We start from the raw sequence: 23,552 nt of genomic DNA on the forward strand, positions 1-23,552 counted from the left end.
GAGAGAGCGAGCGAGAGAGAGAGAGCGATAGGGGGAGAGGGAGAGGGAGAGGGAGAGAAAGGAGCAGGATTCCTTATTGTTACTGCAGTTCGCCTCCTCACGCTTTATGAGATCTGAGTCTGTTTAGGTGCTGCATTGGGGCCCATGTGACAGACTCCTCTTTTACCACTTTGCCTGCTAGCGCGCCTTGTCTCTCCTGCACACCCAGCACACCACGGCCTCTCTATGGGGGGAGGGCTGAGGGAGGGAGGACAGGCGACCACGCAGGCGTCTGTCACGCGGATCAACGGCCGTCGTGGCGGTGGTAGAGGCTGTTTTAAACACCGCTATGTGCTTGCGTCTGACTCGTTTGAGGGACAGGCTGTTGAGCCTTGATGCTGCCTCAGTCACAGCCCTCCCCGTCCGTCCCTGTGTGCTCGGCCACAGCTGGGTGTGACTTGAATGGAGGCCATCGTGCAGCCCGGTGCATAATGGATGAGGCTCCCACTATCTGTGATTGGTTAATGCATGTTCCTTAAGCACTTATTGGTTCCCGGCGGCGGCGGCGGCGCCCGTAGACCGGGCGGACACGGAGGAGTGAGACGTTTCCAAGGTTACCACGTGGAGAAAGATTGGATCCCAGTCAAACTAATTAAAGTTGTAATATATTAAAGAGCGCTCATTTCGGTCTCCCTGCACTGCCACACGCACAGACACACGGAGTGCACACACACACACACGCACGCACGCACGCACGCGCGCGCGCACGCACGCACGCACGCACGCACGCACGCACGCACGCACGCACGCACACACACACATACACACACACACACACACACACACACACACACACACACACACACACTCACACACATGGAATGCGCACACACACACACACTAACACACACACACACACACTCACACACATGGAGTGCGCACACACACACACGCGCACACACACACACACACACACACACACACACACACACACACACACACACACATATTCATATATTTTATGGATATCATCTTAATAATAGCATATGTATTCATGCTGCGATGGTACTTCTTTTTGTCCTTTATATCGGGTGTAACAGGGTTCAGCAGCAACAAGTTAAACGTTTAAAAGAATATGGTTTAATATTATTTAAACCATATATTGTCATAACATTCGGATGTTAATGTTAAAGTTAAATAATTAAACACTTGGACCAGCAGAATTATCTAATTAAAAATGTTGCACAACACTCATAATAATCAACGCTTCCATGTTTCATGTTTTGAACTCCGGAATGTGAGGTTTTCACTTCATCATCTTCATCATCTTCATCACCATCATCTTCTATATATCTTTTTTCCCGCCATAATTTACAGACAGTTCAATCCATTTTCCTTGTTTAAATTGAGACTTGTAACCTTCGTTAACATCATTGTGTCATTTTATGATGTCATTTGAGGGATCAAAAGTAGTATCTGCTCCAAATATCGGCCCAAGGAAATGAAAAAAAAATCGGTATCGGTATCGGCCCTAAAAAAATCCATATGGGTCGATCCCTCGTTGCGACAGCATGTGGTTCTGACAGCGTGCGTTCTGGCGGCTCCCCAGGTCCACGACGGCAGCGTGACGGTCCTGGCCATCACCAGGGACGACCGCGGGGCCTACACCTGCCGTGCCCACAGCGACCAGGGAGAGGTGCTGCACACCACGCGCCTGCTGGTCCAAGGTAACGCCACGCACACACGCACGCAAGTAGGCACACGCACACGCTCACACACACATGCACATAGCCAGACGTCAGATCCCTGTCCTTTAGGAGCAGCTAGGGGGTAATGGAGTCCTGCTCAGAGGTGCCTGTGTAGACACCCACTGCGGACACTGGGATTTCAACCAACAACCTTTTGGCTGTGACTGGAACCCCCTCACCAGCACCATGTCCTGTGACGGAGGTGTCGTTATATATATGGTGTTCATCACCGGTTAGTCGCTTACTATCAGTGTATGGATGGTGATTCTGGGTTTTTTCCCGACCCCTTCATAGGGTGTCAGGTTGAGCTTAAGAAAGAACAAAGCACTTGGCTCTGCTGGGAGTGGAATGGGCTGTAGAGGCATTCTTGGTGTTATGGGGTGGCATTTTTGTATCACAGGTCTGTGTCAGTAAATAGACTTGACCTAAGCCGGGTGGATGTACTCATGTCTGTTTCACTGTGAATGCATATATGTATGAACGTATGCGTGTGTGTGTGTGTCTGTGTGCGTGTGTGGGTGCCTCTGCGCGTAAATGTGGGCGTGCGTGTTCGTGTGTGTCTGTGCGTGTGTCTGCGTCTATACACGCGTGCATATCTGTGCGTGTCTTCACGCGTGTGAGTGTACGTAACAGGGCTGGTCTGTTTGAACATCTCTTCCTACCTTAGCTCCATTAACTGGGCTCTCTGCTGGACATAGATCGGATAGATCGCTGTGATAGCAACCCCTAGCTTCCCCCCTCCTCCCCCTCCTCCCCCTCCCCCCCCCCCCCCCCCCCCTCCCCCCCTCCTCCCCCTCCTCCCCTCGTCCTCCCCCCCTCCCCCCTCGTTCTCATCCTCCATTGAGATAGCTCTGGACCAGTGAACACTGTGTATTCCAACATGTCCTGATTCATTTCTAATGGAAACGTTGTCGTGATGAGGATTTAATTAAGTTTGAACGAAATTGGCGTAATTAGATGAAAAAAAAGAGTAAAAAAAGCGAGAGGAAATCGCCTGACATTTATGTTTATAAACAACGTGAGAGGATCCTCTTCTACTTTGCTCATCCTGTGCATGAACAAGCATGCAGCATCGCACGCACACGCACGCACACACACACAGACACACACACACACACACACACACACACACACACACACACACACACACACACACACACACACACACACACACACACACACACAGACACACGCACACGCACACGCATACACACACACACACTCACACTCACACACACACACACACACTCACACACACACACACACACACACACACACACACACACACACACACACACACACACACACACACTCAATCTCCCATTCGAGAGAGACCAGCTAGCGGGGGGGCCTCTTGCTATGTGTACCGTAAATTCTAACAACGATTCAAAACCCTGCGGTAGGACCTTCCCCAGAACCACAAGAGTGACACCTGGATATATATCGGGTTTCACCTCCCCCCCCCACCGTGGTGTGCTCTCTGTATCGGGTGAGGCTCCACCGTAGGATGGAGCCTCACCCGATACAGAGAGCACACCGCTGGGCCGCGGGGGGAGCCTTCAGTAGGGTACACTTCTGGAGGCCACACTCATAAACAGACCTGGTTCACCGCAGGCCTACACCCGTCATGGATACTGGTGCGCCTTCTGCTGGGCAGAAGTCAAGAGGCTACGTCCACACAGGAGATCGCTCCACCTCTTTAGGAATGCAGGGGGCGGCTCCACCTCGCTGATGGGGTTAGAGAGATGCTTGTGGAGAGTCGTACACAGTGTTCCACAACGGCTCGGGTGAATTTGTGTTGTAAATAAGGCCTTGTGCGTATTTGCGCGTGTGTGTGTGAGCGTGTGTGCGTGTGTGTGAGCGTGTGTGTGTGTGTGTGTGTGTGTGAGTGTGTGTGTGTGTGTGTCATGTGTGTGTGTGTGTGTGTGTGTGTGTGTGTGTGTGTGTGTGTGTGTGTGTGTGTGTATGTGTCTCGGTGTGTGTGTGTGTTGGTGTGTGTGCGTGCCTGTGTGTGTGTCAGTGTGCGTGTGCCTTGTTTTAATTACGAGGACACCGCTCTCTGAGTGGGGAGCTGAAGTGAAGGGGGTAAGGTTGTTCTAGCAGTTAAGGTGTTGATTGAGTCCTGCTCAAAAGGTTCTGGGTTCAAACCCCGACGTCTGCGTATTCTACCATAGGGGCTCTTGAGGAAGACGACCCTCTGCTCCTTAATGGTGTATTATAATACAAGACTATGTTTATGTAATAATACAAATAATAAAAAAATATTCGATGTGGATTAAAGTGTCTGACACTGGTTCTACTAGTTTGGTCTGAAACTAGTCGATGTAGAGGGAGTCTATTTCCCCCAGTGGCCGGTAACTGAACTGTTTGTGTTCACTCTCTCCACAGGCCCTCCGTACATCGTCTCTCCGCCAGAGAACATCACTGTAAACATTTCCCAGAATGCCCTGTTTACGTGCCAGGCGGAGGCGTATCCCGGCAACCTTACCTACACCTGGTTCTGGGAGGAAGACAACGTCTATTTCAAGAAGTATGGCTGCTCGATTATGGGAAAAATCATAAACACGATTATTTTGGTCAATATTGAAATCAAGATTATTCAAAGGATTATTTTTGAGTTTGAAAACATGTTGTATTTATTCAGCATGTCTCTCCAAAAAAACTTATTGTAACTGAGGACTTTGAAATTTCGCCTTAAATAAATACACAAAATGGTCAAAAATAAAATGTCCCAATCTAAAATGATAAACAGATGTGTATACAGCTATTCTGCCCTTTCTAAAAGAGAAAAAAAAAATAATAATGAAAAACTTGATTATTGTAATTTTTGTGATCTTTTGACGGTAAAATCGAAATCGCGATCAAAATCTGATTAATCGGCCAGCCTTACCGAGCAGGATAGGACTCGGGCGGACTCTCGTTAGGGGGGGGGTCACTCGTGCATAAAGGGGCCCACACACCGCCCAGACTCAAACCAACGGCCAACTGCCCCCATCCGACCTCTCCGTTGCCTCTCGTCTCACCCGTTCGGCAGAAAAGTGGCATTGAGACGCACCGCTAAGACTACTGCCAACGACACAGTAGTGTGTGTATGTTCTGCGCTTGCGCGAGATGCAATAAGTCTCCTTAACATCGGGTTGCGATGTCAACGCCCTCAGACTCGGACCAGACAGCGTCTGCGTGGTTCCAAAAGCTTCCAACCCCCCTGAACACACCGAGAAGATTTGTTCCCGAACTCGTCCGAGTCTCCCAAAACGTTTCAGAGGGCCAACGGTTGGGCCGGTGTATTCCACGCGTAAAACTAAGACCTCTGGTTCCAGGAGGCCTTCCGGATGATTCCCTGGACTCTGGACTCTGCTCTCTGTGTGTCTGTGTGCACGTGTGTGGGTACACGTGTGTACAAGTGTGTGTGTCTGTGTGTGTGTATACATGTGTGTGTGTGTATAGGTCCGTATGTGTGCACGTGAACCCCCCCCCCCCTGTCACGTGACTCTGTGTCCCCGTGCCACGCACCGGCGCCAGGCCGCTGCCACGATGTGAAGTGCAGCCAGCAGCTCTGCGGGCCTTTCTGGGGCAGGTCTTCTGAGGACAGCAGCCTTTCAGAGGCCTGAGTGCCGGCTACAGGAGCAGTGTTGCCAGATTGGGCCTAATTTCCTTGCCCCCAATCTGGCAACTGCCAGAAAATGGGCCCAATCTGGCAACAGGAGGAGAAGCAGGAGCACCGAGGCACGCATACACACATACGTACACATGTATACACGTGTACACACACGTATACACGTGTACACACACGTATACACACGTGTACACACATACACACACACACACACACACACACACACACACACACACACACACACACACACACACACACACACACACACACACACACACACACACACACACACACACACACACGTATACACAGACACATACGTATACACACACGCACACACACACTCTCACACTTACATACACCCACACACACACACACGTATACACACGTGCACACACGCACACACACGTATACAGACACACACACACGCATACACAGACGTGGAGGGAGGGAGACGGGCCTGACAGGGACCGGGCAGAAAAGCATTCAGCTCGGGAACAGAGGCAGAGGGGAGCTAACACCGGGGGCCCACCGCCTGGAGAGGGGCAGGGGCCCGCACAGTCTGGTGCCCGGGGGGGGGGTGGGGGGGCTGGTTCTAAAATTACACCGTGACGCCACGACTCTATTTAATTAGAAAACAGTGAGGCGTCGGAAATTCTGTGTTTTGTTTAAACGTCGAATGCCATTACCCGGTCAATACGGAGCGGGCCCTGGCGTCCTGCTCTCACGCAGCGCCCCGGGCGGTGTCGTCTTACGGAGACGTGTGTGTCCCGGCGGCGGCAGTCCGGCCCCTCGCAGGGAGGCGATGGTGGGACCGGGGTGATGATCACTTAAACGTGCCGTACCGCCATCTCTCGGTGCTTCCTCTGCACCGACTGGTCTGACTCTCTGCTGCACTCTGACGGTACGTCCCGTTACTGAAGGAATAGAATCTGTGCGGCGTGTGGCTCAGGCGGTAGAGCCGGTCGGCTGGTAACCGGACGGTGGCTGGTTTGATCCCCCCGGCTCCTCCTAGCTGAGTGTCGAGGTGCGCCTGAGCGAGGCACCTCACCCAGACTGCTCCTGACGAGCTGGCTGTCACCGTGTGTGGCTGACATTGCCGTCGGTGTGTGAATGTGTACATCAATGGGTGAATGTCAGGCAATATTGTAAAGCCCTTTGAGTGGCCGATGGTTAGAAAAGCGCTGTATAAATGCAGTCAGTTTACCGTTTATCTCCTCCTCACATTTTTCCACCCCGGATCACGACGCGTTCCTCTGACACTGGCGTTGCCCTGACGACCGTGGTCTCCGTGTGTGTGTGTGTGTGTGTGTTTGTTTCCCAGCGACCTGAAGCTGAGGGTGAGGATCCTGATCGATGGCACCCTCATCATCTTCCGGGTGAAGCCGGAAGACGCCGGGAAGTACACATGCAGCCCGAGCAACAGCCTGGGAATCTCGCCCTCCGCATCAGCACACCTGACTGTTCAGTGTGAGTGTTGCCCCGGCAACCGCCGCCGTGCAGGGGAGGGGGGAGGGTGGGGGAGTCGGGAGGGGCGGAGAGAGGGAGAGAGAGAGAGAGAGAGGGAGGGAGACGGTACAGTGAGCTCTGGAAGGAAGGGAGAGGAGAGGGGAGCAGCAGTATGGAGTCTGCTGCTGGCGTTTTCCCAGCATCCTCCGCCATCACCGCGGAAACGCACCGCCGTAACCTTCCCGAATCTCAAGGTCACATGACCTTAGCCACCCCAACCCCCCACAACACCTGACCCCTTAACATCTTATCCTCTTCCTGAAAATGGATTTTAGGCACGCCGACTCACGGCCCGGCAGTGTAGCACCGTTTTCACGGGATCAATTTGAGAAGATGAGGTCATTCTTTGCGAGACGGGGCTATGATGTCATCATGGCGTCTCAGTACAGGTTCCGTCCGCGGATTGTGTCTGGGTGCCTCCTGCTCTGACCTTTCTGCTGTGTTCCTCCACGAGGCTGACGAGAGACGGATGCCAGTCCGGGCGATTTGAGTCCAGCCAGCGTCAGAGTCTGTCTGCGGGCTAATGATGCTAATCTATCAGAGGAGCCTTACGTTACAATGCTATCCAGGCCAGGTGCCGAGCCGTCGCTGAATCCATCGTTGGTCTCTTTTCGATACACATATTGTGTATTCAATCCCAGTTGTTACAGCATCATTTTTTGAGTTACTCAAATTCAGATTGGAGGGTTTTATTCTCATCAGTCCAACTTGTAGGTCACTTTGGATAAAGGTGAAGAAAATGGCATCTCACCTCTCTGTCTCCCTCCCAATTCCTCCCCCCTCTATTTCCCTCCATCCCCTCTCTCCCTCCCTCATGATTCTCTGGCTCTCCCTCTCCCCCTCTCTATACCTCTCTCTCTCTCTCTCTCCCTCCCCCCCTCTGTTTCTCCCCCCATCCCTCTCTCTACCTCTCCCTCTCTCTCTCCCTCCCCCCGCTCTTTCTCCCCCTCTCACTCCTCCCCCCTCTCTCTCTCCCCCCATCTCTCTCTCTCTCTGTCTCTCTCTGTCTCTCTCCCCCCCCCCCCCCCTTGTACAGACCCGGCCAGAGTGGTCAACATGCCACCGGTCATCTACGTCCCCCGCAAACTGCCAGGGGTGATCCGCTGCCCCGTGGACGCCAACCCCCCAGTCATCTCCGTCAAGTGGGAGAAGGACGGCTACCCCCTCCGCGTGGAAAAGGTGGGTGGGGGGGCGTACATGGATGTACGATGCTGCAGAATTGATCTGGGAAGTTGGGAGACACGCCGTCAAGGTTTTTCCTTACTGAAAGGAAAATACCCCAACACACACGCACACACACACACATACACACACACACACACACACACACAATAGTGCACACACACACATACACACACACACACACGCACACACAATAGTGCACACACACATACACACACACACACACACACACACACACACACACACACACACACACACACACACACACACACACACACACACACACACACACACACACACACAATAGTACACACATACACACACACACACAGACACACACACACACACACACACACAATAGTGCACACTGCACACACACACATACACACACACACACACACAGACACACACACACACACACACACACACACACACACACACACACACACACACACACACACACACACACACACAATAGCGCACACACACACACACGCACGTGCACACGGACACATGCACACAATAGCACACAAGCACACACGCATACACATAAAGGTCCTGGGTTGTAAACCCCAGTGTCCATAAGACTACAAGAAGGCCACCCTGAACACACATCCCTAATCCCGAGCTGCTGATTAAGCGACGCGTGTCTTCCATTCAACGTGAACAGCGTTGGCTGAACGACATCAACAGTGAAAATCAAAACCAATGACGTCGGTTGTAGAGACCCCTCCTGACACTGTGACGTGCTCTCCGGGTCTCTAGTTCCCCGGGTGGAGCCAGACGCCGGACGGAAGCATCCGGGTGGCGGAGGCCACCGAAGACTCCCTGGGCACTTACACCTGCGTGCCTTACAACGCCCTGGGGACCATGGGCATGTCCCCCCCCGCCACTCTGGTGCTAAAGGTGCGTCCTGGCTGAAGAAGCCTGACGGAGGCTGCTTTGGCTTCTGGAAAGTGGCGTGTTTTTAGACACACACAACTGAGATGTGAGCCATTACAAACATGTAATAGTGTGTGTGTGTTTGTGCGTGCGTTTTTTTGCTTGTTTGTGTGTGTGTGCTTGTCTGTGTGCGCTTTTGTTTGTGTGTGTATGCCCCACATACACTTGTTTGTGTGTGTGTGTGTGTGTGTGTGTGTGTGTGTGTGTGTGTGTGTGTGTGTGTGTGTGTGTGTGCGTTTGCCATTGTGGGTCTGTTTGTATGTGCTTTCCTTGCGCTTTTGTGGGCGTGCATGTATGTGTGTGCGCGTGGTGTGTGTGTGTGTGTGTGTGTGTATGTGTGCGTTTGTGTTGCAGGATCCGCCTTACTTTAATGTGAGGCCAGGGGGGGAGTACCGCCAGGAGGCGGGGCGAGAACTGGTGATCCCCTGTGCTGCTTCTGGAGACCCTGAGATCCCAACCATCACCTGGAGAAAGGTACACTCACCATCTCATGGACCAGTCACCCTCTGGTACCTGGTCCAGTCACCCTCTGGTACCTGGTACAGTCAACCTTTGGTACCTGGTCCAGTCACCCTCTAGGACATTCACCCTCTGATACCTGGTACAGTCACCCTGTACAGTCACCCTCTGGTCCCTGGTACAGTCACCCTCTGGTACCTGGTACAGTCACCCTCTGGGACATTCACCCTCTGGTACCTGGTAGAGCCACCCTCTGGTACCTGGTACAGTCACCCTCTGGTCCCTGGTACAGTCACCCTCTGGTACCTGGTACAGTCACCCTCTGGTCCATGGTGCAGTCACCCTCTGGTACCTGGTACAGTCACCCTCTGGTTCATGGTACATTCACCCTCTCATGGTACATTCACCCTCTGGGACATTCAACCTCTGGTACCTGGTACAGTCACCCTCTGGTTCATGGTACATTCACCCTCTCATGGTATATTCACCCTCTGGGACATTCACCCTCCGGGACATTCAACCTCTGGTAACTGGTACAGTCACCATCTGTTTCATGGTACATTCACCCTCTCATGGTACATTCACCCTCTGGTACATTCACTCTCTGAAACATTAACCCCCGGGGAGGTGACCTCTGGGGATGTGAGGGGGACATGGAGGAAACCTTGTTTTATGATGTCCTTCTTCTGACACATCCTTGGTATCAGTCCTGCCCCACTATCCATACCAAGGTGTTCCTTGTAACTGTTATATATATGAATCATTGACGGCATTATCAAAATGAATAGGATGATTTTGGTAAATAGAAGTCGTCAAAACAGGAAGATTTGATCACTTGATTTTTATTTAACACATGCTCCAACACCAGGGAAAACAGGTGGGAAAGCCATATCGTGATGCCAGTGATCGCAAAGTTACGATCTCCAAAATATTATGATCGCAATGTTAAGATGAACAAAGTATGATTATCGCAATGTTACGATGACCAAAGTATTATGATAGCAATGTTACGATGACAAAGAATTTTGTGTGCATGACTGAAATATTTCAAGCGCAATGTTGCGATTACCATAATATTACGTTCGCCAAATTACCATGACCATAATATGACAATTCCGTCATTACAATCATCAGATTACTACCATCGCAATTGAACATAATCCAAACAAATCGCTCTCAAACGTTTCTAAGCCGACTGACTTCTCTGGTACCCGTTTCCCTGGCAGGTGGGGAAGCCCAGTAAGAGTAAGCACAACGTCCTGCCAAGTGGAAGCCTGCAGTTCCTGTCCCTCAGCAAGGAGGACCACGGCGAGTGGGAGTGCGTGGCCACCAACGTGGTCACCAGCATCACTGCCAGCACACGACTGCTCGTCATCGGTAGGGAAATGGCCAATCCCGTCTCACCTGAGGTCATTTTTTTAGGGCCAATGCCGATGCCGATTTCTTTTCATCAGCCATAGCCGATGACCGATACCGATTTTCTTGAGCTGATATTTGAGCCGATATCCCCCACCCTCCCCCCATCATGAAAAATGACACAATGATGATAACAAATGTTACGAGTCTCAATATTTACTAAAGGAACATTCATTGAACTGTCTTGCGGGGAAAAATATATAGATAAAATGTCGGCCGATATATCGGTCGATCACTGGTCATTACATCCATAGCCCTGCCCAGATCCCAGTCCGAAAAATGATGGCACGGCACTATGTTATACGCCACCCCTAGAGGGAAGAGGAGCTCAGGTTTGTAGAATAGGAGTCGGCTCGGGCCTCTGGCAAAGATGCCCAGGCGCCTCCCTGGGTGTTCAAAGCAGGTCCAGTGGGGAGGTGACTTTGGGGAAGAACCAGGACAAAGTGGAGAGATTATATCTCAACACTGGCCTAGGAAGGCCTCGGAATCCTCCCGTCAGAGCTGGTCAATGTGTCCCGGGAAAGGGAAGTCTGAGGTCCCCTGCTAGAGCTGCTGCTTGATTTAGACAAAACAAAGCTCAAACCAAGGTATCTTAGTTTTGCTGCTTGGCTTTGATATTTATGGTTTTCCCAATATGTGATAGATAAGACCGGGGTGAGAGCCTGACTGTGTTATCCTTTATGGCTGCACTTCCAACAGTAAAGCAGGGGTGTCGTTCCCTCAGTGTTAAACATGATCGCACTTCCTCTGCGTATGAAGCCACTCAGCACATCTTAACCCAGGGGATTTGAGCGTCTGAGCGGTGGATATGAAAGCGGAGGGTGTGTTCCGACCACTCCACACACACATCCTCTGGAATCAGTGAGATTGCTGGACTTCAAAACAATTTTTTCTGATACACTTTTCAAGAGGGTCTTTTTTAGGGTCATTTTTATGATGCTCTGTTTGCTTCTAGCTCGCAAACGAGTACATCGGAAGTCTTTATTGGCGATAGGAAAGCACAGACAGGAATAAGACGTGGTTTAGCTGCCTACATTAAACCTCATCTTAAACCAAAGTAGCTAATGTACATACAGGGGAAACAAGGAGTCAAAATGGCGCCTGGTGTAGCCTTGATTATAATCCCTGGACAGCGGGAGCAGGTGAGGGGGCAAACCGTGCCACGGAGCTCAAGACACACGGGGGGAGGGGGTCTTCACACCCCAGCTGTTCCTGACCCCCCCCCCCCCTGGCAACCACCCTCCTCCTCCCCCCGGCAACCATTGCCGAGTTCCTAAGTGTCAGTTGGGCGGCGGCACTGCAACCAGCAGCTGTGGTTCCTCCAGGCACACCGCGGCTCGGGCTCCTCCACTCCTCCACCTTAAGGAGGGAGGTGGAGGGGCTGGCTGCGGGTCACACCGGCGCAGCTGTGCCGGGGCAGACAGGAGCGCGGTCGGGGCCGGGGCGGGCCCCACCGCGGCGATGCTGCTGTCCTTGACCTTGTCTGGTTGGCCGGCGGTGCGGAGCGGTGCTCCGGCGTTAATCACACACACACCGGGATGAATCAGCAGATCTGGAACGCCGGTCGTAATGGCCGCTTGTTCCTCTGACTCACCTTTATGGACTTGATCTTGAGGTTGAAAACGTGGGGTTTATTTTGAGGACTGCATCGTCTGAAGTCTTTTTTCAAGGGATGGTTTGGTTTGATGCACGCTAATTTGTCGACTAAAGGCGAAATACTTCTCTGTAATTTACCGGAAATACTTTGTTTTTGCGCGTCTATGCATTATTAATAACGTACTGTTACCATTAAGTTGTTTATCCAAAGCGACTTGTGACCATGAATACAGATCAGTTTCATTAAGGGAAAGGGTGGGGGGGAGGGGGGGTTGTAATGGCAACCTGCTAAAGAATCCCCCAGGTACGGGGATGTGGACTCCCGGGATCAAACCCAGTACCTTTTGGCTCCTAGACAAATCCCCCCACCTAACCCCCCATAACAAGTAGACTATCCCTCCCCTTTAATCATAACAATCAGTATTAGTCTCTCCTCAAGCATCAAATGTTAACACACAGGGCTTACCTTACATTCACACTGCATGCGTCCGTCGACGGATGACCGAGGGCGTGTCTGACGTATTGGGGACTAGTCTTTGTAGACGCAGCCTGCGGCCAATCAAATCGCTTCCTGCTAACAAAGCCGATGTGTGTATATAAACACAAAAGATCAGGTGTCTAAAAAACATCCTATCGATTCCACATTTCTTTAAAAAAATATTACACCGATTTTTCCTGCTTCTTCCTGCTTGTTATTGCAAAATGGATCCAGTAGTCGCAAGGAGTGTATTTGCATAACCGCAATCTAATTGGCCGACGGATCCGTCGCTGCCTGAAAAGTTGAACATTTCTCAACTTTTTGACGGATTTAACGGAGGCGACAGAACGGACAGACCCACAATGCATTTCGAGAGCGCCCCATGCAAAGTCTATGAGATTCGTTGACGGACGCATGTAGTGTGAATGAAGGGTTAGAGTGTAGGGAGTAGAGGCACATGACAAGGTGATGCACCGCACCAAGACACGGGGACCAGAAGTGTTCCTCCTGATGTTTGTTTCCCCCCCCCCAGGCACCAGCCCCCACGCTCCGGGCAACATCCACGTCCTGCCATCCATCACCTCCGCCAACGTGTCCTGGGAGCCCGGCTACGACGGGGGCTTCGAGCAGACGTTCTCCGTGTGGTACGGCCCAGTGTGAGTAGCTAGTTCCCCCTCCCCCCAAGACGTTCTCTGTGTTGTACGGTCCAGTGTGCGTAGCTGGTTCCCCCCGCTGAGTGGGACGTTCTCCCTGTGGTATGGTCAAGTGTGAGCACCTCTCGATCCCCCCCCCCCCCCCCAACGTTCTCCGCGTGCTACGGCCCAGTGTGAGTAACGTCCCAGAGCAGGACGTTCTCCTTGGACTCCAGCTTGGTGTAGTTCGGGACGAGGGGGAAGGGGTGCAGTGACACAGTCGTAAAAATACCCCCCAGCCGTTGTTGCCGCCGCGAGGTAGAGCACAGCGCGTTCTTCATCCGTGGCGTACATGTTTAGACGCGGCTGGGGTATTAACGTGAATATTTGCGTTTATTCGGTTAGCAGGGGTGTATTTCACGCCGGGGGAAACACGATGAAGCACCAGGCGCTTCGAGCACCCCCACCGTGAGGAGGGAGAGTCACCCCGAGTCCGGTGAAGTTAGTGTTTATAAAGAGATGTGTGAGAGTTACTCTTGACACTCTCGGGCAGAGATGATTGCGTTCTCAGCAGAAACAAGCAAACTCTAAGCCGAGCTGCGCGGCGCCAGGGGTCCGCGGTTATGAATGTGTTGATCAGAGCTATCTAATTACCCAGTTAACTGTGATCATTACCTGCCAGAACACATTTTACGGCGAGCAGGGAGAACAGATACTATCTCACTGCAGTGGAGAGCGGGGGAGCTGCTCTGTGCTCGAGTGCCGACTGGCTACGTGTGGTATATATTGTTTTATAACAACTGGAACCCTTTGTCTCTTCTGGTTGTGATTGGCTTATTATTCATTATACTCACAGGCCACAGCAGACTGTAAACCATCTCCCACTCTCTTCTAGAACTATAGCTAGATAGATTTATATATAAAGATATGTAGGCAGGTAGACAGACAGACAGACAGACAGACAGACAGACAGACAGACAGACAGACAGACAGACAGACAGACAGACAGACAGACAGACAGACAGACAGACAGACAGACAGACAGACAGACAGACAGACAGACAGACAGACAGACAGACAGACAGACAGACAGACAGACATGTAAGTTATCTTTCTTTGATGAGTCAGCATGGACAGATGGATGATGGATACATAAATATATAAACTTATGTTTGACTAGTCTAGATGATTGGATAGATAGATGGATGGTGGATACATATATATATATAATGTTTGACTAGTCTAGATGAATGGATAGCTAGTTTGACTAGTCTAGATGGATGGATAGCTAATGTGTATAGCCTAGATGGATGGATAGCTAGTTTGACTCGTCTAAATAGATGGATATGTCTAGTCTAGATGGATGGATAGCTAGTTAAAGTAGTCTAGATGGATGGATAGCTAGTTTGTCTAGTCTAGATAGACGGCTAGCTAGTTTGTCAAGTCTATATTGATGGATAACTAGTTTGTCTAGTCTAGATGGATGGATAGCTAGTTTATCTAGTCTAGATGGATGGAGAGCTAGTTTGTTTAGTCTAGATGGATGGATAGCTAGTTAGTCTAGTCTAGATGGATGAATAGCTAGTTTGTCCAGTGTAGATGGATGGATAGCTAGTTTAATGTGTCTAGATTGATGGATAGCTAGTTTGACTAGTCTAGATGGATGAATAACTAGTTTGTCCAGTCTAGATTGATGGATAGCTGGTTTGTCACATCTAGATGGACAGTGAGATGGACGGCTCCAGCAGTATTGGCTGACCTCTCTCCCCTCCGTCTCTGCTCCTGGCTCCGCAGGTCCAAGAGGATCGACTTCGGGCCCCACGACTGGCACTCCATGCCGGTGTCGGGCTCCGGGACCTGGCTGGTGGTGACGGGGCTGGAGACCAGGACTGAGTACCAGTTCAGCGTGTTGGCCCAGAACAAGCTGGGCACCGGGCCCTTCAGCGAGGTGGTGACAGTCCACACCGCAGGTGGGTTCCAGCCGGGGTCGTGACCTCAGGGTCACCGCGGGGTCAGCAGCCGCCGGTCTCTAGCCAGGGTTTATGGCGCTTTAGTTTTTAATGAGTTTCCGGTTTTAACGACTCCTGGGATTTGGACGATCACCAGATGGTTGGACTGTGGGCTATAGCGCCCTCTAGTGATTCAGTGCAGCTGATAAACATGTAGAAAGATTTATTCCATGTTGCTGCTACAGAAATAAAGGCGATGCTCATCAAATACATAATAAAGGGAAGGTAATTGGCTACTACGTGTGTTCTTATCAAATGATGGACACACTACTGCAATAACTACGAGTCTTACTAATGCTAGTGCTATCACTGCTGCAACTACTAATAATACCCCTACTGGTACTACTTGTAAAGATAATGGTAGTCTGGATAATGGAGATGATTATGATGATAATATTTTGACCATAAACATGATATTTTATCCACGTATGTCTTTTTTTACGATACATTTGTTCATCACGAATACATTGCGTAACCGTGTCATTATGGTAAATAAGTTACATAACAGAAAAAGTACTTTCTGTTCCAGAAATCGTGTTAGGAAAGAATCATAAGACTATATGACGTCGTCAGCTAATGTGTTTCCTTCTTCGATGGGGACGGTGGCTCGTGATGCTTCTCTCCTCATGTTGGATCTCTTACTGTGATTGACAGAGCATATGTTACCATTGTTGATGTTTTGAGTAAGAGGCAGAAGAGGATCCTTCTTCTTCTGCTCTTCCTCCATCATGAAAAGTGTTACCAGAGCGCTATTCTGATCGGGATTCTAGATCAGAAATCGCATATTAGGAAATAAGATGGAAGACTATTCCCGATTTCTGATCTCCAAATCGAGGCTATGGGATTTCAGAAATCGTATATTCCTGAGATTCTAAATCAGAAATCGTGAATCATCGTCCATCGTATTTCCTAATATGCGTCTTCTAAACGGCACCATCCCTCTTTCTCCTGGAGCTGTGCATTCCCAGGAGCGGCATTAAACCTCAAACGCACTGAACCAAACCCCCCCTTGTTCAGTGTGTGTTCCTAAAGGGCTGATTATGAGGCCCACGTTCACGCAACGCAAGGGGGTTACGAACCCCTAACGTCCTCGCGGACCCTCCTTGCGTCCACCGCAAGGGCCTGACGTGCACCTCCCAAAACCTTCCGTCGAGGTGACGCAGCAGCAAGGGCTGTGATTGGTCCGCTTACTAAAGCCTGACGCAGAACCATAAAGGTTCAAGACTGCGTCGAGGCGTCTAAGTGGTCACTGCGTTTCGGGAACGGTGGGACCATAATCATCTCTTTACCCTCCTGTCACCCCGTCCCACCGCAGGCTCCCCGCTGAGCACCCCGGAGCCCCTGGTTCTCCTCACGCCACCACGGTGCCTCACCGCCAACCGTACCCAGCATGGGGTGCTGCTCACCTGGCTGCCGCCCGCCAACCACTCGTCCCCTGTGGACCGCTACATCGTGGAGTTCCGGCTGGGCGAGCGCTGGGAGGTGCTGGAGGACCTGATCCCCGCCACCGAGACCGAGCTCATCGCCCGCGACCTCATTCAGGTGGGCGGGGGTCCGAACAGGGAGCTTTGTGTGTTTGCACTCCCCGGGTGTCACTGTAAACGTCTAAAAGGGGACATATTACATCCCCAGGTGTGGGTGGGATTAAGCCTCACAAGCCGTTTTGAAAATCTGCCCCTTGGCGTGTCCACCTAGATGTGTGCTGGATTGATCAGTCCACCAGCCTACCCAGTGGACTGTAACAAACGTTGGTCATCTATCCGTCATACATCTAGATACACACGCCCACTTGTGATGTCATAAGGGGCATATTTTCAAAACGGCTTGTAAGGCTAATCACACTCACACCTGGTGGCATGACATGGGACCTTTAAGGTGCCGCCACAACCAACAACCAATGATAAAACGTTTACTTAAGTGGTCCAATTAGAAACCTCTGCCTTCCACAGCCAACCACATGTTTATGTTTGTGAGATTGATGTGCAAGCGCAATAACATATGCACAATAAAACGTGTACAGATAGAGGCTAATATGCAAAACAAGTAAACCGGTTTGGTTGTCTCTTAGTTTTTCGTGATTTATTATGATTGCGTAACGAAAGCCCATAGTATGCTCCTATATGATCGTAGCACTAAATCTATAGTACGTTCGTAGAATATGTTGCAAATATTGTAGACCTAAATTGACGCACAGGCAAAACTCTCAACATGTTACAAACACAACGCTGAGAATCACAAGAGCCTACACCCCAGAGTTGTGGTCATACTGCGCTCATTATTTCATCCAATGCCTGTCTTTTGTTTGTTTGGTGTGTGTTGCTGTCCAGGAGTCCTGGTATGAGTTTCGGGTTATGGCGGTCATGGATGACCTCATCAGCGAGAGCTCCAACGTGGTGGGCGTGTCAAGCACCGGTCAGTATTGCCCTATCACAATGTCGTTGTGGTTAGGGGGTGGGCCTCCCAGACGAAGGGTTGTGGGTTAGAAATCTAACGTCCTCTGCCACGACATCTCTGTCCCCTGAATGTTCAATAAAAGTCATTCAGTGTATCAGCCTCTGCTATAATGACTAAACAGTAATATAAACATTTTACGGTATTAATGCTTTGACAATGATAATCAATTACGATGAAGGTACATTTTTTGATTTTTGAACTCAAGTTTAAGCGTTTTAGAGTCAAAAACTAGAAGGAAAAACATTCTGTATATTCCCTTAGAACACTGTAACGCGTCAAACACACCACATGGTTCCTAACGTTCCCACCCCCCCCCCCCCACCCATCCAGACCTGTACGCCCCCGCGGAGACGGTGGACGATGGTCTGGCTCGGCCCGTGGTCGCTGGCGTGGTCGCCACCATCTGCTTCCTGGCCGCGGCGGTGCTCTTTAGCACGCTAGCCGCGTGCTTCGTCAACAAGCAGCACCGCCGCAAGCTGAAGCGTAAACCAGGTCGGATGCACACTGGTAGATACACCGAGTATTACGCGCACGCCGCCATTTTAACACCACTCCAGCTCCCCCCTCCCCCCCCGTGGACGAGATACCGAGTTTGATCTCTTGTTGTTGTGCTTCGTTTGTTTGTTTCCTGTTTCCTGTCTTTTTCCCCCGTAGACCCGCCTTTGTCCGTGACACACTTCAGGAAAAGCATCGAGTCACCGTAAGTAGCGACTGCCAGCCACCGCGCACAGCTCATCCGCTAGAGGTAGCTCACATTGTGCTTGTTCAGTGTCACCGTGGAGAATGAAGGGGAGATGACGATAAATGAAGACGATTGGAGGAGAAATGGGGTTCTTTAATTCTGGACCACCTGATTGGTTATTAGCACTCACACCTGAACTTGAAGATTTGACGTGACAGATCTGGACAGTTCCAGTCGAGTCAAGCTTTGAGGGCTTTGTAATTCAATGTTGTAACATTTCTCAGGCACGCGACTCGCCTTGCTTCACATGAGAGACGTTTTGAACGTCAAAAAAACTGAAAAGTAAAGCTAAAAAGCGATACAAAAGCAACAGGTTTCGGTGTAGCCACCAAAGACCCAACTTGCAGTTCAGTTCACCAACAGTTTTTCTCCCTCGTCAACAAATCGCTGTGAGGATAAAGTCTGTAAATAAAGCGAACCATTTCTACCAAGTTCAAGGAGTTGGATTCTAGATGAAGGAAAACCTTGAAAATAAAACCTTAAAAGGTTATCGGTAAAAGGATGAAAGGAATGTGTACAATAGCGACCTCTGGTGGATCCCAAGAGGGGTTACAATCTGGCTGAGCCGAGTCAGCATTTCAACCACATTATCCTGAGTGCCAATGCTGCAGTCCACGTATCGATCTTTGATTCATCTGTATTCTTTACCCTTTAAAGCTGTCTGCCTTCTGCATGGTTCTTGCAGTGTTTGAAAGTGGCTATTTTTAATTTAGCACTGAAGTCGCACATTGACCGTACAATACCAGCGCTGTCCGTGTGTCTGTCTGTGTTCAAAACCAATCCTGTACTCTGTATGACTGCATTCGAATGTCAACCTTTTCCAAAAAAAACCTTTCTCTGTGTCCTACGTGTTTCCGTGTTAAAGCACCATTTCCGAAAAACCAAACCATTTAGTCGCTTCTTCTAACTAACTCTCGATTAGTTTATAAGAAAAACTGCATTTAAAAGCTGCATAGATAATAGATTTCAGCCATTCTTTGGACCGGATTGTTATTCTAAAGACTGTTTGCTCAGTCTGTCTTGTCAAGCATTCCCATACTTGTACCGATAAACAAACAGAAAACCAAAAAAGGGAAGTCTTACGTACCAGGGCCGTGTTGTTTGTGTCCCCTCGCAGGCCTCCTCTCACTCCCTTGCCAGGGGTAGAACCCTGCTGGGATGAGCCTGCCAGGAGCAGTTACTTGCCCCCACCAGCCAGCCCCCTGTGAGTGCCCCCCCCCCCCCCCCTACCCCCCACTCCCCATCCCTCCCGCACCATAAAACCCAGAACGTGTGCTGCACTGCACTGGCTGCATTGGCTGCATGGTTTATGCATCGCATAGGAAAAACAATGGAGTTGCAACAATGAGTGTTTGCTTTAGTGCACCACTGGCCTATTTGCATGCCCTGTACGATGGCTTGAATAGGCGTCGGCTAAGCTGCATGTACAGTAGTGGGTAAAGGCACTCTGTGTAAATGTCTGAGCTCTCTTATTCCATTCGGCGGCAGATTAAGATAATGAGTAAGGAGATTTGGCTGCTCCTGGTTTGTGGGAGTGATGATTGCACAGAGGCCTGGTTAGCGGTCCTGTCATGGCTCTTCGCTCACATCAGCGTTTTGTGCAGCATATGCAAATAGGCCTTGGTGAAAAAAAATGAAAAGCAAGTCGGGATGGGGAATCGGAGATCTGTGAGGCGGTTGTCATGGTTGCATAGACGGTTCTCCCCCTCTCATCCCATCCCCTTTTCGGCTTGGCTCATTAGCTGCAGTGTTCGCGCTGGATGCTGATGCCGCCGCGAGTCATCCTCATTGTGCCGTTCATCGTGGCTGACTGGGTGTGCTGTCATCATGGCTTTGGTGTTTGGCCTCATCTGTCCAGCTTCCGGAACGTCGCTCCGCACTGTTTTACTTTGCTTGTGTCGGCCGTTTTACGCCCCGGTGTCTGTAGTGTCGGTCTCACTCGGCCACGTTGACGTGTGGCTAGGCGCTTTGACGTGTTAACGCCGCGGTGGCGTGTGTTTCCCGTGTGTTCCCCCCCCCCCCTCTCTCCAGGCTCTCCTCAGGAAAGATCAGTCCCGAGAGCTCCCCCCCGTCCAGGCCGCGGTCCCTCTCCTCGGACAGCTCCCACGGGCCGGGCCTCTACGTGCGCAAGCTGCCCAGCCCGCTGCGCGAGAAGGACAAGGAGCTGTCCTTCTACAAGAAGACCAAGCGCGCCATCGCCAGCAAGAAGTACAGCGTGTCCAAGCACGAGGCGGAGGTGACCACGCCCATCGAGCTCATCAGCCGCGGGCCCGACGGCCGCTTCATCATGGACGCCAGCCCGCCGGCGCGCCGCATCCAGGGCTTCCCCTTCGCCGAGGAGTCCGACATGTACCCCGAGTTCCGGCAGTCGGACGAGGAGAACGACTTCGACCCGGGGCCCCTGCCCCCCATCATGCCCACGCTGCGGCCCCAGCTGTCCCCCACCTCCTCCAGCCTGGAGTCCACGCAGCCCCCCAACTACAGCCCCCGCCTGCACCGCGCCATGGAAGGTATGAGCTTCGCGGAGGGCGGCACGCTGCACGCTTCGGGGCAGGCGCCGGCCTCCCGCTACCGGGGCTTCCCGCAGGGCCCGTTCTACGGGTACCTCGGCAGCCGCGGCGAATCAGGGATCCCGCCGCCGTTCTACATGCCCGACATCAGCCCCCGCAGCTCGGCGCTGTCCTCCCCCCCGGGCACCGCCGACGGGGGGCCGTTCGGCTACCCCTCCATCCCGGAGGAGAGCGGGGACATGGAGCACCATCAGTACACCGCCTCCGGCCACTCGCTCTCCCTCACGCACAGCCCCGTGCCCCGCTCGCCCGAGAGCTGGCAGCCTCATGAGTTCCCCTTCCTGGGTCTAGAGGGTCCTCGCTTCATCTACCCGCCGCACCATCCCCTGCATCACCCCCAGGACCTCCCAGACCCGCCCCCTTACCCGCCTCACTCGCTGCCCCCCAGCCGCCTGCACCTCCCGCCCATGTCGGACCCCTCCAGCCCCGGACTCCTGCAGCTGGAGGTGCCCTCGGCCCCCCAGGGCCGAGACCGGCCCCCGGGGCCCCCGGTGAGGCGCTTAGCTATGCAACAGGCCCAGAGTCTGGGCCAGCTCAGACACACGTCCCACGGTGTGGGCGTACCAGTGTTGCCTTACCCCGACCCGGTGGCGCGCGCTGGGAGCCCCAGCACGGCTCCCAGCAGCAGCCCGACGTCGTGGCTCAGCCCCAGGGCCTTGCGGCGGGCCGACCCCAGCCTGCCACCGCTGGTGCTCCAGCCGTCCCGCCTCTCGCCGCTGTCCCAGAGCCCGCTGAGCACCCAGCCGGGCTCCCCAGACATCCTGGTGCGGCCGCCGCCCCGGCCGAGCATCCTGCGCACCTCGCGCTCGCTGGAGATGCCCGAGATCACCCTGCGGCCCTCGGCCTCCGTCAGCTTCTCCCGGAGGTCCTCCCCCACCACCTCCCCCACGCAGGGCGCACGTCCGCCCGGCACGGGCTACCGCGGCACCCACATGTCGTACGCCTCCACCGCCGCCAGCTACCCCTCCCAGTCCCCCTCCCCGCCTGCCGAGGGCAGGGACGTGTTCGGGCAGAGGCCGTCCCAGAGGAGGTCGGAGGAGGAGATGCTGCCCTCCGAGCCCTCACAGCTCCAGTTATCCGCCTCAGGGTAGGTGATCCGCTCCCCCCAGAGAGGAGGCCCGTAGAGGGCGCGTCACACTAGGACGTCCCGGTTCAGCCGCCACGTCTCTCCCCCCCCTCCCCCTTTTTGATTTAACACAGAGCTACTCAAATAGGGTGATATTTTCTTTCCTTTGCAGTCTAAGGAACGCTAAACAATGATGCATATTTGATATGAATATGCTGAAAGCATGTAATTGCATTACGTACACATTTTGGAAATCTAGTGTAAACTGTAGATTTTTTAATGGGCAATAAGCAAATTACTACATTACATTATATAAGCTCTAAATTTTTGATTCATTAATTTGTCGAAATTCAGCAATAAACTTCCAAACGTAATTTCTAAATTAGGTATATATTCGGCTGTTTGTCCTTCCCTACAATTCCCCTGATGCCATTACTACATTTTAGTGAACTAGTCACAACACATTACAGGATTAAAAGTCCTCCCTCTCAAAACTTTACGCATAATTCTTGTGATTGCATTCAATTCTACCTGAGGCGCATATACAATTTGCACCCCATAATGCCTACTGTATACTTTTATTTCAACGCATCCTTCTGTTGCCCCTTTTACATCCACCCGACCCCCACCCACACCCCCATCCCCCCCATTCCTTCTTTGAAAGAAGCAGCCTAAGCCCTGGGTGGGGGGTTGGGCGGGGCTGGGGCGGGTCAGGGAAGGACAGGGCGTGGCCGGGCGGAGGACTCCTCCTCCAGCGCCCCAGGCCTTAGACCCCTGACCTCCTGTAAGGTGTGCTGCTGCTTCCTTCATCCAGGGTAAGGGACTTACCTCATTTGTTTTTGATTGATCTCAGCTATCTGGGCAGCGTTGTTGTGACCAGGCCCTCTACGCCGCAATAGGTAAGGGTTGGACCCATGTCTGAGAGGGAAAGGGCTCGGAAGGGGGCTGGCTCCAGTCTCTCTCTCTCTCTCTCTCTCTCTCTCTCTCTCTCTCTCTCTCTCTCTCTCTCTCTCTCTCTCTCTCCCTCTCTCTCTCTCTCTCTCTCTCTCTCTCTCTCTCTCTCTCTCTCTCTCTCTCTCTCTCTCTCTCTCTCTCTCTCTCTCTCTCTCTCTCTCTCCTTTAAAGGGGAACCACTTTGGGCTGAAGGCCTCTGT

General features: G+C 51.9%; 1 protein-coding gene across 1 annotated transcript in view; it reads left to right on the plus strand.

Moving 5' to 3' along the window:
* The window catches only part of igsf9ba (immunoglobulin superfamily, member 9Ba), a 46,573-nt gene that overhangs the window by 20,253 nt on the left and 2,768 nt on the right, over positions 1 to 23,552 (plus strand). Inside the window, exons 3-17 of the mRNA XM_056610787.1 lie at positions 1,566 to 1,706; positions 4,116 to 4,257; positions 6,668 to 6,813; positions 7,889 to 8,031; positions 8,800 to 8,940; positions 9,331 to 9,450; positions 10,662 to 10,812; positions 13,458 to 13,581; positions 15,352 to 15,527; positions 16,882 to 17,108; positions 17,894 to 17,978; positions 18,351 to 18,512; positions 18,675 to 18,720; positions 19,880 to 19,966; positions 20,794 to 22,419. Of these exons, the coding sequence (XP_056466762.1) occupies positions 1,566 to 1,706; positions 4,116 to 4,257; positions 6,668 to 6,813; positions 7,889 to 8,031; positions 8,800 to 8,940; positions 9,331 to 9,450; positions 10,662 to 10,812; positions 13,458 to 13,581; positions 15,352 to 15,527; positions 16,882 to 17,108; positions 17,894 to 17,978; positions 18,351 to 18,512; positions 18,675 to 18,720; positions 19,880 to 19,966; positions 20,794 to 22,419 (3,517 nt within the window). The remainder of the gene's footprint in view (positions 1 to 1,565; positions 1,707 to 4,115; positions 4,258 to 6,667; positions 6,814 to 7,888; positions 8,032 to 8,799; positions 8,941 to 9,330; positions 9,451 to 10,661; positions 10,813 to 13,457; positions 13,582 to 15,351; positions 15,528 to 16,881; positions 17,109 to 17,893; positions 17,979 to 18,350; positions 18,513 to 18,674; positions 18,721 to 19,879; positions 19,967 to 20,793; positions 22,420 to 23,552) is intronic.

Source organism: Gadus chalcogrammus, chromosome 16 (genome assembly GCF_026213295.1).
Source record: "Gadus chalcogrammus isolate NIFS_2021 chromosome 16, NIFS_Gcha_1.0, whole genome shotgun sequence".
Classification (NCBI taxonomy): domain Eukaryota; kingdom Metazoa; phylum Chordata; class Actinopteri; order Gadiformes; family Gadidae; genus Gadus; species Gadus chalcogrammus.